The 15476-nt window shown below is 42.8% G+C and overlaps 2 protein-coding genes and 1 long non-coding RNA gene across 3 annotated transcripts; 1 reads left to right on the top strand and 2 right to left on the bottom strand.

The window, feature by feature from the left end:
- Window positions 1–363: 363 nt before the first annotated feature.
- LOC123441969 (leucine-rich repeat receptor protein kinase HPCA1-like) lies at window positions 364–4211 on the bottom strand. Its single transcript, XM_045118125.1, has 12 exons — window positions 4195–4211; window positions 4050–4121; window positions 3904–3975; window positions 3751–3819; window positions 3599–3673; window positions 3409–3480; window positions 2617–3119; window positions 2366–2524; window positions 1877–2016; window positions 1574–1793; window positions 1256–1488; window positions 364–1164 (listed from the first exon to the last, which is right to left on the bottom strand). Exons 1-12 carry the CDS (start codon window positions 4209–4211, stop codon window positions 658–660), a joined length of 2139 nt encoding a protein of 712 aa, XP_044974060.1. The 3' UTR covers window positions 364–657.
- Window positions 4212–5017: 806 nt separating this feature from the next.
- LOC123444703 lies at window positions 5018–14053 on the top strand. The gene is made up of 7 exons (XR_006631021.1): window positions 5018–6348; window positions 6543–6628; window positions 11595–11809; window positions 11996–12115; window positions 12207–12299; window positions 12826–13165; window positions 13693–14053. It is a non-coding gene; the product is annotated as an uncharacterized LOC123444703 (long non-coding RNA).
- LOC123444702 (leucine-rich repeat receptor protein kinase HPCA1-like) lies at window positions 7499–12992 on the bottom strand. The gene is made up of 19 exons (XM_045121514.1): window positions 12917–12992; window positions 12180–12297; window positions 12031–12102; window positions 11774–11848; window positions 11593–11664; window positions 11338–11499; window positions 11159–11233; window positions 11007–11078; window positions 10847–10918; window positions 10697–10765; window positions 10549–10623; window positions 10212–10283; window positions 9838–9969; window positions 9296–9765; window positions 9062–9220; window positions 8764–8903; window positions 8435–8654; window positions 8114–8349; window positions 7499–8026 (listed from the first exon to the last, which is right to left on the bottom strand). The coding sequence occupies exons 1-19, from the start codon at window positions 12990–12992 to the stop codon at window positions 7529–7531; spliced, it is 2865 nt and encodes a 954-aa protein (XP_044977449.1). The 3' UTR covers window positions 7499–7528.
- Window positions 14054–15476: the final 1423 nt, after the last annotated feature.

Here is a 15476-nt window from a genome sequence, read left to right as displayed (position 1 = left end):
GCGAGCGCGCTGCATTTTAAAGCTACTGCTAGACCCAGCGCTGCGCAAAGCGTCAAACCAGGCGACCAGCACGCGGCAAACTTGTTTTTTAGGCCGCGCCTGTTGGAGATGGGCTAACCGAAGCACCCGCACCGCACGGCCCACCCGCGACCTGGCGGCACTCGCAGGCAGGCAACAAACGGCACGGAGCCACGGAGAGCCGGAGAGCCGGAGCGGAGGCAGCGGCACGGAGAGCCGGCGCGGAGGTCCAAGACGGAATGGAGCAGGGACGAACCCTCCGAAGCGCACGCGCGCGCGCACACACACGGGGCGCCTCCACGCCGCCTCCCCGCCGGACCCAGGTTCGTCTGCATTTCCCCTCCCTCGCGCTCCTCGAAACCCTTGCCCTAACACACCAACGGCTGCAAATCCAAACGCGCTCTTGATTCGAAGCTATGCGTTTATGCGATCTAGCATCACAACTTCAGTGCAGCTCACATTGCCATTTCTTTTATTTAACGTTACACGGATGAATTCACCGCCGACCGTTGGTTGATTTGGTCACAAGTTAATCGAGCATTCGAGCCATGGCCTTCAAATTTGGGCGAATTGCAAGTTGCAACCACTGATTAGGGAAAAAAAATGTCCACTGAGTAGGCAAAAGAGCGTGCGGGGAGCTCAGTACCGAGTTCCACGGTGGGACCCGGAGGGCTCCTCCGATATGTCGCTGATGGCACCACCACCACTGCTGCTCGATCCGGTCACAACCACCGCACCGCTGTATGGGCCTCCGGTGGCTTGCCCCGCATGCTCGAACTCGGTGACAGACGAGCCGGACGAGCTCAGCCCCTCGTTGTGAAGCATCGTCTCGATTTCCTTCACCACCGAGCTCATCGTGGGCCGTTTTGAAGCCGACTCCTCCACGCACTCCATGGCCAGCTGCACGAACCTTCTGAACCCGGCGGACTTGGCCGCGTCGTGGATGGCCGGGTCGATGATGCCCTGCAAGCCGTAGTAGTCGTGCTCGTTGGGATCTATGGCAATCCTGAACTCCCGGACGATGTACCTGCCCTTTGTTATGGGCAGCCTGGCGCTTAGTAGCTCAAGCATGACGACGCCGAAGCTGTAGACGTCGCTCTTCTCCGATAGCTGTTGCGTCATGTAGTACTCGGGGTCCAAGTAGCCCTACATAATCAAATGTAGCCATCGTCAACGATAAGAGTAACCAATGAAATCTGTACACAGATTGGTAGACAATGGTAAGCAGAGCATTTACAAGTGTTCCTTTGACTTGAGTAGAAACATGCCCCTTTTCAGTATCCGCGACTAGCTTCGATAGACCAAAATCAGCAACCTTTGCCTTGAGATTGTCATCCAAAAGGATATTTGTGGATTTGATATCTCTGTGGATAATAGGTGGATCAGCAAGTTCGTGAAGATACGCTAGTCCTCTAGCTGAGCCAAGAGCAATCCTGAGCCTCTTCTTCCAGTCCAGGTAAATTCCCCTTGCTGAGTCAAAATTGCAAGTTGTGAAGGAGAAGAGACACAAAATATGCTTACTTTTACGCTTATGAACTATCCTCTTTATGCATACCTTGCAAGTTCTCTCGCAATGTACCATTAGAAACATATTCATACACCAGCATCTGTTCCCCTTGTTCATAGCAAAATCCTATCAGGCTTACTAGATTCCTGTGATGAACCCTGGACAGCAGTTCAATCTCATTCTTGAACTCCACCGCACCTTGCTTTGATCCATACTCTGCTCTTTTTATTGCAACACCTGTTCCATCTTCAATCGTTCCCTTGTAAACCTTTCACATGAGGTAGACCATAAAATTAGCTGTATGTAAATCTTCTTGGAAGAATGTTAATCAATAACTATATAGTTATTCACCTTTCCGTAGCCTCCTGATCCTATTTCATGATTTTCTGAGAAATTGTTGGTGCAGTTCTTCAGTTCATCATAAGAGAAGAACCTGGCTCCTTTGAGCTGTGGAGCACCCCCACTATCTTTTTGAGCAACTCCCCATGAAGCTTAATTTTAGATGTGAATGGAGTAAAATCAGTAAAGTTTCAGCAATCTACAAAAGTTTGTCAGTTTTCCGTTATCAATGCTGTGAGTATTTGTTAGCAGTGGACTTGCAAGAAAAAAAAGTATCGGTTGTTATTGCTTTGTTGTGTTATGATGTGATGTGTATCTACTTAGTTATCTGCAATCTTTGTCAATTCTAGTAATATATATAGTTCTCTCTCTGGTTTCGGAGCAAAACAATGTATTTCCGTTATGCATTTAATGGAAAGGGGAGAAGCCCGGTTCTAAATGTCTCGGCGGAATCGACAGCTGCATAGTTGGAATTGCAGTTCACATTCTTTGGAACCTTACCGAATGGATTTGCTCGTCCTGATGATTGTTCTAGCCTTCTCTTTTTCAGTATAGCAAATGTCGCCCCAGACATTAGAGCAAGCAGAAGAAAACTGCAGCCTACTGCAGTTCCAGCTATAGCACGTTTGCTCATCTGAGATTTTCCACTGCCAACACCACCTGAGATAGGAAGTACCAGTGAATTTCTTATGTATATATGGACATAGATTTATGTAAATATGGACATAATTTACATTGATGATATTGGGTACCTGAAAATGAGGCATATGTATCTGCAATGAAGTAATAAGGTCCAAAAATACTTGGTGGCTTATAAGTTTGGTTGCTAAAAGCAAAGCCAATGTTTATAAGTTCTGACGTATCAAAAGATGTCCCTGTTGATGGAAAGAGGCTCACTTGAACTTGGAGGTAGTCATCACTGCTGAAATGGATATCAGAAAGGAAAACTGCACCAGGGCGCAGTCCTAACTCTTTCCAGAGACTAGTTTCCAGTTGCTGAAAAATCGTTCTGTCACTCGGGTCAGCGAACAATGGCGCCCTGAAGATCATCTTGCCCGTGTAAGGATAGGCACAACTGCAAGTTGCAGGGTCCAGACCTTGATCACCGGAACATGTGGTTGAACCACATTGGGTTACATTGGTTCTGTATGATTCCAGGTCCTCTTGCTGAAGGCTGCAAAAGGAGCGGCTCGAGGAATCTGAATCCAAGCACACAGGATTCCCCACAAGTCTGCGAGTAGGTGAAATGGCAATGCTAGTGAATTAATGGAATACAGAGGGAATGTGTAGATCTTGGTTCTAGAACACGCAGGTACTGCTCACACAAGGGTCTTGTTGTAGCTCTGTGTTATGTTGACTGCAAGTATGCGATTGTTAAGGAGATTCACGATCTTCAATTGTTGGGTGATGTTGCCAGTCATCTCTAGCGTTGCATTCAATGCGTTGTTTCTTAGCATACTGTCTGATCAGTGACAAAATAGTAGAACATGAGAAACTTCTATGTTCATGATAATTCATTTCTTTACAGGTCACCAGAAAATTACACTCGCTGCAGGTTGGGTAGGGTGAAGAGCCTTTCGGGAACCGGGCCAGAGAGTCCTCCAGAATCTATTGTTCTGCATATTAAGGTGTCAAAGTAACAAACTGGTGATTGATGGAGAAACATATTACTGACTAATGACTACTGTGAGAGAATGTGAGATGATCAGTAGTGCACAGTATTAATTTACTCACACTGAAACAAGAGACTGTAAAGTTGAGAACCAGTTTGGTGCTACTGATGGATCAAACGGATTGTTGCTTAAATCCCTGGTTATACAGATAAAATTCATCAGAACAGTGTTACATCATAGAAGCTTGCAGAAGACAATGCAGAAGCTTCTTACACCACGTTTAGGTTGGTCAAGCTACTGAGATCTGGTATTTTCCCCTTCAGCTGGTTGTTTGCTAAATTGCTGCAGAAAAAGAATTACACCACATGAGGTAAATATGAGCATTATTCTTTTTGGTTGTGTGTCATCACAATTCACGCTACTTACAGGACATTTAGGTTGTGTAGCTCGCTAATGTTGGCTGGAACTTCTCCTGTGAAATTGTTCTTGTCTAATCGTCTATGGAAGATGCAAAGGAGTTCAACAATAGCAAGTAGAATATGTTGGAAGAAAGACATTGCCCATATACTTACAGGATCTTGAGGGTTGCGATGCCACTAAGCTCAGTGGGGATAGGACCAGACAATTGATTGTGGTCAAATAATCTGATGAAGTTGAACAAATTAGTCAGTATAACATGTGTAGTGCTACTAACAATGAAAATTTGTACTTCCTTACATGTGCTCGAGGATCATGCTAGAGTTGAAGAGGCCAGCAAGACTACCACTTAACTGATTCTTGTTAAAATGGCTGTTGATTGATCGGGGATAAGCATCAGTAGTATGGTATGAAAATAAAGCGACATAAATTTCAGTTACAAAAAATGACTTAACACTCATATTTGATCATGCATTCTTGATTCAGGCTGAAGGAAGAAATGTTAGAGGGACTTACAAATGTTTGGTGTGTGTAAGTAGGTCAAGTCCTGGAGAACCACCTGAGGAAACTGGAATAGGTCCAGAAAGCTGGTTATCTGCCAGGTCTAACCAAAAGAGGTTTGAGAGTAGACCAAACGATGGAGGAATTCCGCCTGTGAAGTTGTTTGAATTCAGCGCCCTATGGAGAAATTGTTACAGAGAAAATTCATCTCATTAGTACAACCAAAGTAGCAGCAGAGCTTAATAATAATGTGAGTATGACTAAGGCTTCGTATGTGTCTAATAGTTCTTACAAGAACGAGAGCTGCGGCAAGTTTCCTAATTCTTGGATGCCTCCTGTGAAGCTGCAGCCAGCCAAGATCCTGAGAAGCACAGTGCAGTAGGGTAGGCCAGTGACTGATGTATCCCAAATATGCAAGATAAGGATTTGCTAATGGTCATGCAGGCATACAGTGTTGTAAGCTTCTTGAGATTCCCGATCGCATCAGGCAGTGGGCCACCAATTCCAATGTTGAAGGAGAGATCCCTGCAAGCACCCTAACGTATGAGCAAAAACAGTATATTATATCTTATCAAGGTAAATTAGCCAGCTGTTTTTATTTATTACTATAGCTGATGTCTTCTCTGTTAAAATGTTATAAGCTCTGCAACTTTACCATATGGAAACAAAGAATTCATGTTAATGTTTTCTGTAAGAAGTCAAAGTCTCCAGAATCTTATATACTCCAACATTTGAAGCACATAATGTACTCTTACTATTGATGATTAATAAACTTAAATGATTTTATGGGTACGTAACTCACAGGTAAACAAGCTCACTGAGTTGGCCTATGCTGTTGCTTAATGTGCCTTGAGCGTTAATAATGCCCGAAAGCCTCCTGGAAACAGGGATGCCAAAGTTAACTGGATGGTAGGTGAAAGTAAAAGATCATTAGTTAGTACTCACAGTGACGTCACCCGCCCATTGTCGCACATAACCCCGTCCCATGGTGTACCACATGGATCATTTGATGCTTTCCAGTTTGATGGGAAGTCCTGCCATCCACTGACGAAAGACTGGAGTGCAGCCGCTGACAATTCGTATTGCTGTTATTATTTAGGAAATTTAAAGACCACTGACTTAAGCTATAATATCATTGCATGGTGTCATATCTTCCTTCTATTGTCAGTTGCTCTGTGTTAAGTTATGCAGATAATAACAAATCTGCCAACTTGGAGAATAATGAAAGGAGATGATATTGAATGAACTATTTGATTTGGTGGTTATGATAGCAAGATTACATTATGCACCTGAGTGCCATCTCCTTTTTGTAGATAGAACAAAGTTGTTTCTCATACTAGTATGGCAGATAGAAAATTTCATCTAAATACTTGTGTGGCTTGTCACCTTCAACATGATCAAGCTACACCTTTGCAGTGAAAGTAATATAAGAAGAGAAAGGTACAGAAATTAGATTTATCATAGTTACCATCTTGAGGATCTGTATCACAGAATCGCACAGGAATACTGGCCAACAGCATCAACAGCAGCAGAAACTTTCTCAATACCTCCATTCTCAGAGCCTATGGGGATCACCTACGGGGATCACAATTTAGAAACACTCAAGAGTGGCAACAAACTACAAAGCTGGTTGTGAAAGCTTCTTTGCAAGAACCCAAATGGAGGAGCTTCCTAAGATGAATGCCAAAGCCTTGCTCTTTGGAAGGACATTTCTCAAGAATAGGTCAACCGAATTTGTACCTGTTTGCATATTCTGCGTGATAGTTGGACCAGCTGCGGGTTTTGTTGCCAAAAGGGAGAGATGGTCTAGAGGTGATCGAAAGGCAAGTAAAACAACCAAGTTGCATAAGGATTACTGACTGTTCCGTGGGTGTTATTTCTTAACCTTTTCTAGACAGGCTGAGGACCTTCACGGGTCTAGGCTTTTCTTTGATCTTTGGTGGCGTGATACAGGTAACAGCTTTCATCCAACCAACCTGTTTCCTTTAAACGATGAAGTCGGGATGCTCTTTGGAGTTGGCACAACTGTTTGTTGGCTTTTCTTGGTTGAAATTAACGTCGCTGTGATGAAGTGATTCGTATATTCCAATATATACTTTCTTGTTAAGTAGTTAATAATATTATATTCCTTTGGTACAACTATGTAGGTGGGGACTGAAATTACAATGACAAGGATTTGGAAGCTCTGATAGTGACAAAGTCATTGGTTTGTTCCTCCATTCTTTGTGCAAAGGTACTTCCCCGTTTTGCCCCTCTTAATTTAAATTTATTCAGGGCAAAATATCCGCGCTGTTATCATTTGGCATACATGTCTTTGATGTGCCATTTTGCGAAATGACTGCAGATATTGACTGATATTATACGTAGGGACTAGAGTTATTGACTGATGTTCAATAAGAAAAGTGCAGTAAAGGTGCATGGTAATCAAGGCAGTATTATCTTTTTGATTGGTTATGCAATCATAAGAAAGATGCTTCATTGTACATGACCGCAATGCATCTTCTACATTTTTTTCATCAATATAGTTGACCAAATCGTTGTTCTCACTAATACTGTATTATATCCACAACCACCCACCAATGCCAACCACTTTTTTTAGTAATGGGGACTTCTTCTAAACGAAAAAATGCCATTTCGCAACATATATTTAACTATTAATAGGGACTTTTTTTTAGTAAAAAGTCTCCATTAATAGTTAAATATATGTTGCGAAATGGCATTTTGTCGTTTAGAAAAAAGAACTGTAGAGATTGCATCTGCTAATTACTCAAATCAGAAATCGGATGAAACAATTCAAATCAGCGAAGGGTGTTTCTAGGCTTTCTAATGGATTGGAACTGTATGCTGGAGATGCACAATGTTCTTTCTTTTAGGCTTTAGCACATATCATTCTTTTTAGTTTTAGGTCATTGATAGAAAAAGAACAGGTCATGAATGTTATGGTATTATCGACAGATCATTCTCTTCTGTCACATCTTAAGATAGCAATTTGCGAGTGACTTCTTATAAAATATTCCGCCTTGGTTTTATCAACAGACAGGAAAAGGAATATTGTACGACAAATTTCTCATGCCCTATTGGACCATGCACTAAAAACAATGAGTAGAGATAAGCAATAACCAATACATAGTTCCTACTTTGGTTCAACAGCTGAGTACGAATATACACTGTTGTAATCGAAAGCACTGCTGCTGCTGCTGTCATCTTTCATAGGAGAGTGTTCCTCTTGGCCTCTACCTGTTGCATCTCCAAAATGTTCAGTTGACAAAGATGCTGAATTTAACAACGGCCCCCCTTCATTCTGTAAAATGGTCTCAAGTTCCTTGACCACATCATTCATTGTCGGGCGGTCAGCAGCAGATTCTTCTACACATTCCATAGCCAATTGCACAAATCTCCTGAAGCCAACTAATTTAGCCGAATCCCTGATTACTGGATCAATTAGGCTCTTCAAGCCATAGTACTCTTGATCATACTGGTCTATTGCGGTCCTTATCTCACGCACAATATACTTACCCTTCTCTATGGGCTGCCTGGATGTTAATAGCTCTAGCATGACAACTCCGAAGCTATAGACATCACTCTTCTCAGAGAGCTGTTGAGTCATGTAGTACTCAGGATCCAAATAACCCTAGTATTTCGATATAAAAGATAAATTAGCAAGAAATCTTGTTTTCCCAACAGAAACTATGCACTTATAATTCTCAGAATCACTTACCAATGTTCCCTTCACTTGGGTAGAAACATGCCCCTTTTGCGTGTCAGACACTAGCTTCGAAAGACCAAAATCAGCTACCTTTGCAGTTAGACTTTCGTCCAAAAGTATATTGGTTGATTTTATATCTCTGTGAATAATTGGTGGATTAGCAAGTTCATGAAGGTATGCCAGGCCTTTAGCAGACCCAATTGCGATCTTAAGTCGTTGCATCCAATCCAACTGTATCCCTCCTTTACCTGCAGATAAGCAATGGTTAAATCGTATGTCCTTGTTTATGAGTATAATACGGTAAAGATAGTTGTAGTGATAATGATAGTATACCCATCAAATTGTCCCTGAGTGTCCCATTTGGAATATACTCATAAACCAACATCTGCTCTCCTTGTTCATAGCAGAAACCTACTAAGCTCACTAGGTTCTTGTGATGCACTCTGGACAGGAGTTCAATCTCATTCTTGAACTCAGCTGCACCTTGCATGGATCCTTGCTGTGCGCGTTTTATTGCAGCTATTTGCCCATTCGCAATCTTTCCTTTGTAAACCTTTAAACAGATAAATATGACATTAGATGCTTTTTGGGGCCATCGTGACATTCGATGCTTCTGTAGACTTTTACTTATGTCTAGATACGAGAGCACAGAAGTCAATTACCTTGCCATATCCTCCAGATCCTATCTCATGAGTTTCTGAGAAATTATTGGTGCATTTCTTCAGTTCCTCAAATACAAAATATCTCGCTCCTTTCAGTTGTGGTACCTCTCCATTATCTTTACCACCTGCTCCCCATGATGCTGTGGTACCGAAAACAACAAGATCAAATTTGCAAACATGTTATGACATTCTTAAATGCTTATGATTATCTTGCTTTTTCTGTGGCATGTGTAGAGAACTAAAACTAGATTATTCAAGTTGGATATTTATTTATGGATTCGACAAAATAGATGATTACCAAACGGATTAGCAGTTCGCTCTACTGCCTCCTTGGCTATTTTCTTCTGCCGTAGAGCATATATTGCTACCAGAACAAGGCCGACAATGAGGACAAAGCCGGCAATTGCTATTCCGATTATTGCACCTTTGTGCATTGAGGATCTTTTACTGCTTGGGACTGAAATGGATAAGTTATGTAAGACTTGGAGACATGTCAAATAAAAGAGAATACAGATCTATGCAGTGTGCATACTTGCGAAGTATGGGCTTGCTTGGAAGTAATATGGTCCAAATTGAGTTGGAGCTTTATAAATTTGGTTGGCCAAAGCCGAACTTATTCTTATAACTTCTGAGCGACTGAAGCCAGTTTCACTGACCGGAAAAAACTTCAACCTGAATATTAGAGGAGCTCCTGGGCTGAAGTCAACATCGGAAAGTGCAACTGATCTTGGAGCTAGGGTAAGGTTCTGTGCAAGCGTCGATTCCAATTGTTGGAATAACTCGGGGCTTGTCATGTCAGAGAAGGCAGGCGCTTGGAAGAACATCGTACCCTCGAAGGGGGTAGTGCAAGCACAGTCTTGTGAAGTCTCTGGATTTGGTAACTGACCAGTGGGGCAGGAAATAGCACCGCAGGGGCCCAGGTTAGTAGAGTATGGCACTTGCCGCTTTTCCTTGAGTGTGCAGAAACTGATATTGGCTGAGCATGCAGGATTCCCTGTTAGTCTGGATAAGAACAGATGGGTGAGACGCATGCCACATAGTTGTACATGTATACTATTATGGGGTGATACTTACATTAGGCTGCCAGTGTAGCTTGGGTCAACTGTAATATCGATGATTTGATTATTTGCCAAATTAACAACCCGTAGTTTTGAGCTGATACCAGTCATAGTCAGTGAGATTCCAAGGGCATTCCCAGCTAGTGATCTGCATTAGAATACTAGTTACAACATCAGAATACATAAAATTATTGGTACATTGAGGTTTAGTTAGAAGTCATCTCAGGGTCTATTTGCAACTAAAACAATACAAATATAAGTGTAAACAAAGGATGTGAGGTCCTGAGGGACACACAATTGTTTCTCAAAATCTGCCGAAATTTACTGAAGAGAAACTTTCAGTTATATATGCCATTGAAGAAAGTTTAGCTGGAGTATTGGGGAAATTACATTCTCTGCATCTGTGGGAGGCTGAAAAGAGCGTTGGGTATTGTCCCAGTAAGATCAGTATTATCCATAAACCTGTAATTATCCACCCAGAGCAACAACGTATTTAGAATCTAGCTTATTCACGGGGGTGGATTTTGTACACTCAAGGGCTATTGCAAATACTATATCAGTCATTGATACAGCCTCGAGATCTTTTCACACATTGCAAGAGTGTGCATAGACCTGAAGGTTCTATTTATGTCTGATATAGTTTCTACACCCACCCTTCAGTGTACCTAGGCATTTTCCCTTACTAAGCCCATATAATGTTCACTTCGCTAATCCTTGTACAACTCACAAGGTGTTCAGGGCCATCGACGTCGAAAACCATCTTGGTGCTCCTGAGCTTGCAAAATTATTGTTGCTCAGGTCCCTGTCCGGATAGAAAACTGTGTTGATACAACATAAGAATCATTGAACTTAAGCATTGATATTTTGTGTCTTACACATAAGTGAGATTAGTTGCATTAGTGAGGTCTGGCACTGCCCCGTTCAGTTGGTTACTTGCTAAGCTCCTGTAATAACCAAAGAAATATTTGCAACATCATTTGGAAGGAAGAGGAAACATCAGTTGTTCCTTGTTGATAGCCACTTACAGTTCCATCAGGCTAGTCAAGTTACCGATACTATCAGGTATCACACCATTGAAGTCATTATGGTCTAGTCGGCTGAAACAAGAAGTCGACAAAAGAGAAGTCAACAAAACTGTGCAAAAGAGAGTGCGAGACAAATGAAGATTTTTTATCAGATATGTACATAATTTGAAGTGTTTTGACAAGCCCAAGAGATGGGGGGATTGGTCCAGTAAGGCTATTGTTGCCAAATAGCCTGACAATGATTAGAAAAACAAGTTAGATGACATGAATTAACAGAGGGCATTAGCAAGTGCAGATGAATATACTGCTTACACATGTATGAGTGTCATATTGGCATGGAAAAGTCTTCTGTCCATTGGGCCTGTCAACTGGTTCTCGCTAAAATGACTATTTATTTGGATGGATGGATGAGCCGATATGGAAAAGTTAGCACATTTAAGCTATCAAATATTCCTTCCATTCTAGAATGGGTGCAACATTTTAGTACTTACAAATGCTTTGTGTTGACAAGTTTATCCAGCCCCGGGTCTGAACCTCTCGAAACTGGGATTTGTCCTGACAATTGATTTGCTGACAAGTCCAACCAAAAGAGATTTGTGAGAAGGCCGAGTTCCGGGGGTATTCTTCCAGTGAATTGATTTAAGCTTAGGGACCTGTATGAGAGTAACTTGTTAATTGAATTGTATCATCCCGCGAATCAAATAATGTCATTAAATATCTGCATTGAAATTTCAGTGGATTCTTACAGGAATGTGAGCTGTCTTAAGTTGCCTATCTCTTGTGGGATGTTACCTGTGAAGCTGCATCCAAGCAAATTCCTGAAGGGAAAAACACACACGATACGTCAGCTTTACACCTGTCTTTTCTTTTGCTCCTCTCCACCTAACCCAAAGAAGAAGAATGTTTTTATATGGTCGCTGTTCTTACAGAATGGTGAGCTGCTTCAGATTTCCAATATTTGGGGTAAGTGGACCTCCAAGACTTGGATTGTTAGACAGATCCCTGCATTTAGTTCATATCAGTAGTCTAAAACATATCATGGTTTAGATCTCTAGATAATTTTGTAGGCTGTAGTTCCCGTTCCTGGACTTCTATCTGTTACTGCATATTTTTGTTGAGAAAAACTGAAGTTCTTATTATTGTATGAAGGAAGTTCTTTTGAAATTGAGGAAGCAATGACTTACAGATACGTCAAAGCGGAGAGTTGTTCTATGGCATTGCTTAATGTACCTGCAACATTCATGCTTGATAATCTCCTGCAATTACCAGGTTTCAGTGGATTGTTTCTTAATAAAAGAAATACAAAATGACGACTGATAAGTTGAGTTCTAACAGTTCTGTCACTCTCCCGTTGGAACAGGAAATTCCATCCCAGGGTTTGCACGGATCGGATCCTGTCCAGCTTTGCGGTTGATTCCGCCAATTCTTCATCAGTGCTTGAAGTGCGGCAACTGTAGGTTTAAGCTAACATTAGAGAGGCGCTTTTATACCAACAACTCCAGTAGTTCAATCTCCCTCCTTCTATGGATCATATTAGACACTAATCTTAATCCTATGAGAGTAGATGCAAGTATCATCGTAGAGCATGCAAGATAAGTCTTAATCCAAGAAAGGATGCCTTTCTTTGAACTCTCAGTTGTACTGGCAGGAGAGAAACATTGTTTCAGTTTCACCTTTTACTGTGGGACCTATTTCTCCATACATTAGCACAACTTCTAAATTTGTTTGATTTGACCTACTGTGGATTTGATCCATTAGAGTTTTATTTGTGCTACCTAGCGCAACAAATTGAATTTAATGATCACAAAAGGCTTAATAGTTAACTACTAATGCTACCGAATTGAAAAACAGAACCATAATCTTAATGCTACATACTACTATGATGCTGATGTTTCTTTCCTGTTGGAATTCATTATAAGGAATAATCCATCTTCATCTTATGATCCAGGCTAAACTAATCTGGCTCACCTTCTTCTCAGGCTAATGGCCGCTCAGTGAGCAACTTATCCTCAAAAGAAGGCAACTTTTTTCCCATTAACCCAGTGAGAAAAACGAAGGACTGTGGCTTACCATCTTGGGGGTTCGTCTGGCTGGAGCCTGACTGAAGGCACAGCAAGAGCAAGAACAGGAACAGCACCCACTGCATCGCCACTCAGCCGTGTTGTCCTAGCCTCTACAGCAGATCAAGATCACATCAAACCAGAAGTAGTTTCGATGGATGTTCTTGTCGGACAAGTCTACCCAATTGACAAGTTCGTGGAGGAGCTAGCAGGTACCAAACGGCGCACCCTCAGTAACAAAGGCAGGCAAAGCAAACAGGTATTCAAACAAAACGATAGCATATATAGCTTGCTTCAGGGAATTTATTAGCAGGCATTACCTATCGGACTGCTTACCAGGTCCAACAGATATGCAGGTGGTAAAACGCATGCACAGATGGTTGTTGGTGGCCTTATAAGACTTAAACAAGTCGTAGTAAGAGCTCTCAGTTGAACTAATCAAAAGATGAGATGGTTGAAGCAAACGTTTGTGTATTGCATTTGAGTAGTGGGGGCAGGTGCTTCTTGCCTATCCGTGTGCGGCCTTATCTGTGCAGCACCTTATGTTATGCATTGCTCTTGCTCGGCATTGGCCCAGTCGTAACTTCGGGGTAGCTGGGTATCACTCTTGGCTTGGGTAGCTGGGTTTTGTAAGTTTTTCTGTCCATATCGTTGTGTTTTTAGTTAACACATAGATAGATTTGGTACGGCGATAGGTTGGATTTTATGCATGCTTGGCCACATGTCAGACACTGGATGTGCTGCTCGGCTGTTGTACTTAACAATTCTGTTTTCCCCCTTGTGCAGGTGAATCTCAGGTTGGGTCAAGAACTGAAGATGCCTGCCAGCGCCAGGCAGCAGCCCTGCCGATGTTGACATGGCATGAGGGCATGTAATGATGAATTATGCCGACTAGCTCGCCCATGTTTGGTCAGGATACCCCTCTTTGACATGGTCACGATCTGTTAGTTTATTTGTTCGTTCCCTCGAATCCGCGATAGTAGTCAGTTTAAATACTACTCATAACTGTGCATCTTTCTTTTTTGCAAGGATGAGATGTTTCTGTAGCTTTCTGTAGGGCACTACGGTCTTCATGGGACCTTCATCAGCGCCAAACAACACAATAGTTTACTTATTTTGAGGCAACAGCACAATTGTTAATGTGGCATGACATGTACCATGATGTATGCGGTACCCTACCAACTACCAAGCCCATTTGGCGCGAGCCAAGCTAATGGGGGAAAAAATGGGCCAGGACGGCGAGCCTTTGGATCCACACGGCCGGCATCTTCGCTTTGTCGTCGTTGGTGAGAGCTGATACGTGATGTCGAGGGCAGGCAACGCCATGGGACATTTTTTTGGAGAACAAAAGTGAGGTTGCGCGCGGGAAGATCCCACGCGCGTGTGGCCAAACCGGACGGCCGGCAGGCCAATGATTGATTGATTGATTGATTTCTCGAGGTAAACTGCAGGCGACTGCAGTTTGTTTGGGTTGGAGGATGGCTACCTGCAGCCACTTGGTGGCATGCATGCATGGCGCCAGTACGGCAGCGCACACGTATTGTGGTGGCTCGTATCGTGACCCCGTTCAGTTGAACGGAGCGAGTCCGCCCTTGTCCCAGCGCGCACACGCCTTGTGATCTTGTCAATCCGTACATGTATGATGTAATATGAAATGTTCTCGAGTGCGAAGGTGTCAAGGCAGAAAAACAGGCGCCGTTTACTTCTTCTCGCGGTGATGGTTAACTGTTCTTTTTCTTGTTCTCGCGGTGATGGTTAACTGTTCTTTTTGGAACGGCCGCTGGTGGTGCCGGAGTGGCCCCCGCCCAGACGGTGGCCACTCCGGCGTCACCAGCGGCTGCTCCGACCTTGCTGCCCGTTGACCCAGCTCCGGCCACTCAGCTTGCCGCGGCTGTCCTCGCCCCGGTCGTCCAAGCCCATCTTTGCAAGCCCGCAACGACGGTGGTCACTTTGACTTTACCGGTCGCCGGTGCCTCTGTCATTGGCTTGCTGTTCACTAGTAGAAAATAACCCTTTAGCCCGTTTCAGAGGCCCATTAGTCTCGGTTCTGGAACTGGGATTAAAGGGTCGGAACTAAAGCCCAGAACCTTTAGTCCTGGTTGGATTACGAACCGGGACCAAAAGGGCTCCATGTGACGCTGTCTGGGACGGGTGGAGGAAGGACCTTTACTCCCGTTTGGTGTTATCAACCGAGACTAAAGGCTCCACCTGTTTATTTTGTTTGATCCAAAAAGGTAAAAAAAATGAATATTTTTGATTTGTTTTTATGTTTTGTTTCAATTTTTAAATCTTTGAATTGTTTAACAATTTAATCTATAATCACCCATCGTCATTGCTCCACCGTGGAGCACTCATTCTAAATCGTCTAACTTCTCGACCGATCACCCATCCTCTCACTTCAGCCTGGGCGTTCGGGTATTTTGGTTATTTTGGTTCGGGTAGTTCGGTTTATGGGTAATTCGGGTATTCGAAAATGCAAACCAAAATTGTTTCTGTCAAAAAAATACCCGAACCTAAATTACCCAAAATTTCGGTTCGGGTAATTCGGGTACCCAAAATACCCAAAATAT

This window comes from Hordeum vulgare, chromosome 3H (genome assembly GCF_904849725.1).
Source record: "Hordeum vulgare subsp. vulgare chromosome 3H, MorexV3_pseudomolecules_assembly, whole genome shotgun sequence".
In the NCBI taxonomy this organism is placed as follows: Eukaryota; Viridiplantae; Streptophyta; class Magnoliopsida; order Poales; family Poaceae; genus Hordeum; species Hordeum vulgare.
The sequence above is the reverse complement of the archived record's forward strand: the minus strand, read 5'-3'. Positions and strand labels throughout refer to the sequence as shown.

What these genes read in the sequence shown, in the direction of transcription:
- LOC123444702 (XM_045121514.1), bottom strand. Translation starts at nt 12,992, where the DNA reads ATGCAGTGGGTGCTGTTCCTGTTCTTGCTCTTGCTGTGCCTTCAGTCA. An exon ending in AACGGGAGAGTGACAGAACT is followed by an intron (nt 12,103 to 12,179) that starts GTTAGAACTCAA and finishes TGGTAATTGCAG; the next exon opens with GAGATTATCAAGCATGAATG. An exon ending in CTTGTCAACACAAAGCATTT is followed by an intron (nt 11,234 to 11,337) that starts GTAAGTACTAAA and finishes CCAAATAAATAG; the next exon opens with TCATTTTAGCGAGAACCAGT.
- LOC123441969 (XM_045118125.1), bottom strand. An exon ending in TACATATGCCTCATTTTCAG is followed by an intron (nt 2,525 to 2,616) that starts GTACCCAATATC and finishes TTCCTATCTCAG; the next exon opens with GTGGTGTTGGCAGTGGAAAA. An exon ending in AGGACGAGCAAATCCATTCG is followed by an intron (nt 2,017 to 2,365) that starts GTAAGGTTCCAA and finishes TCTAAAATTAAG; the next exon opens with CTTCATGGGGAGTTGCTCAA.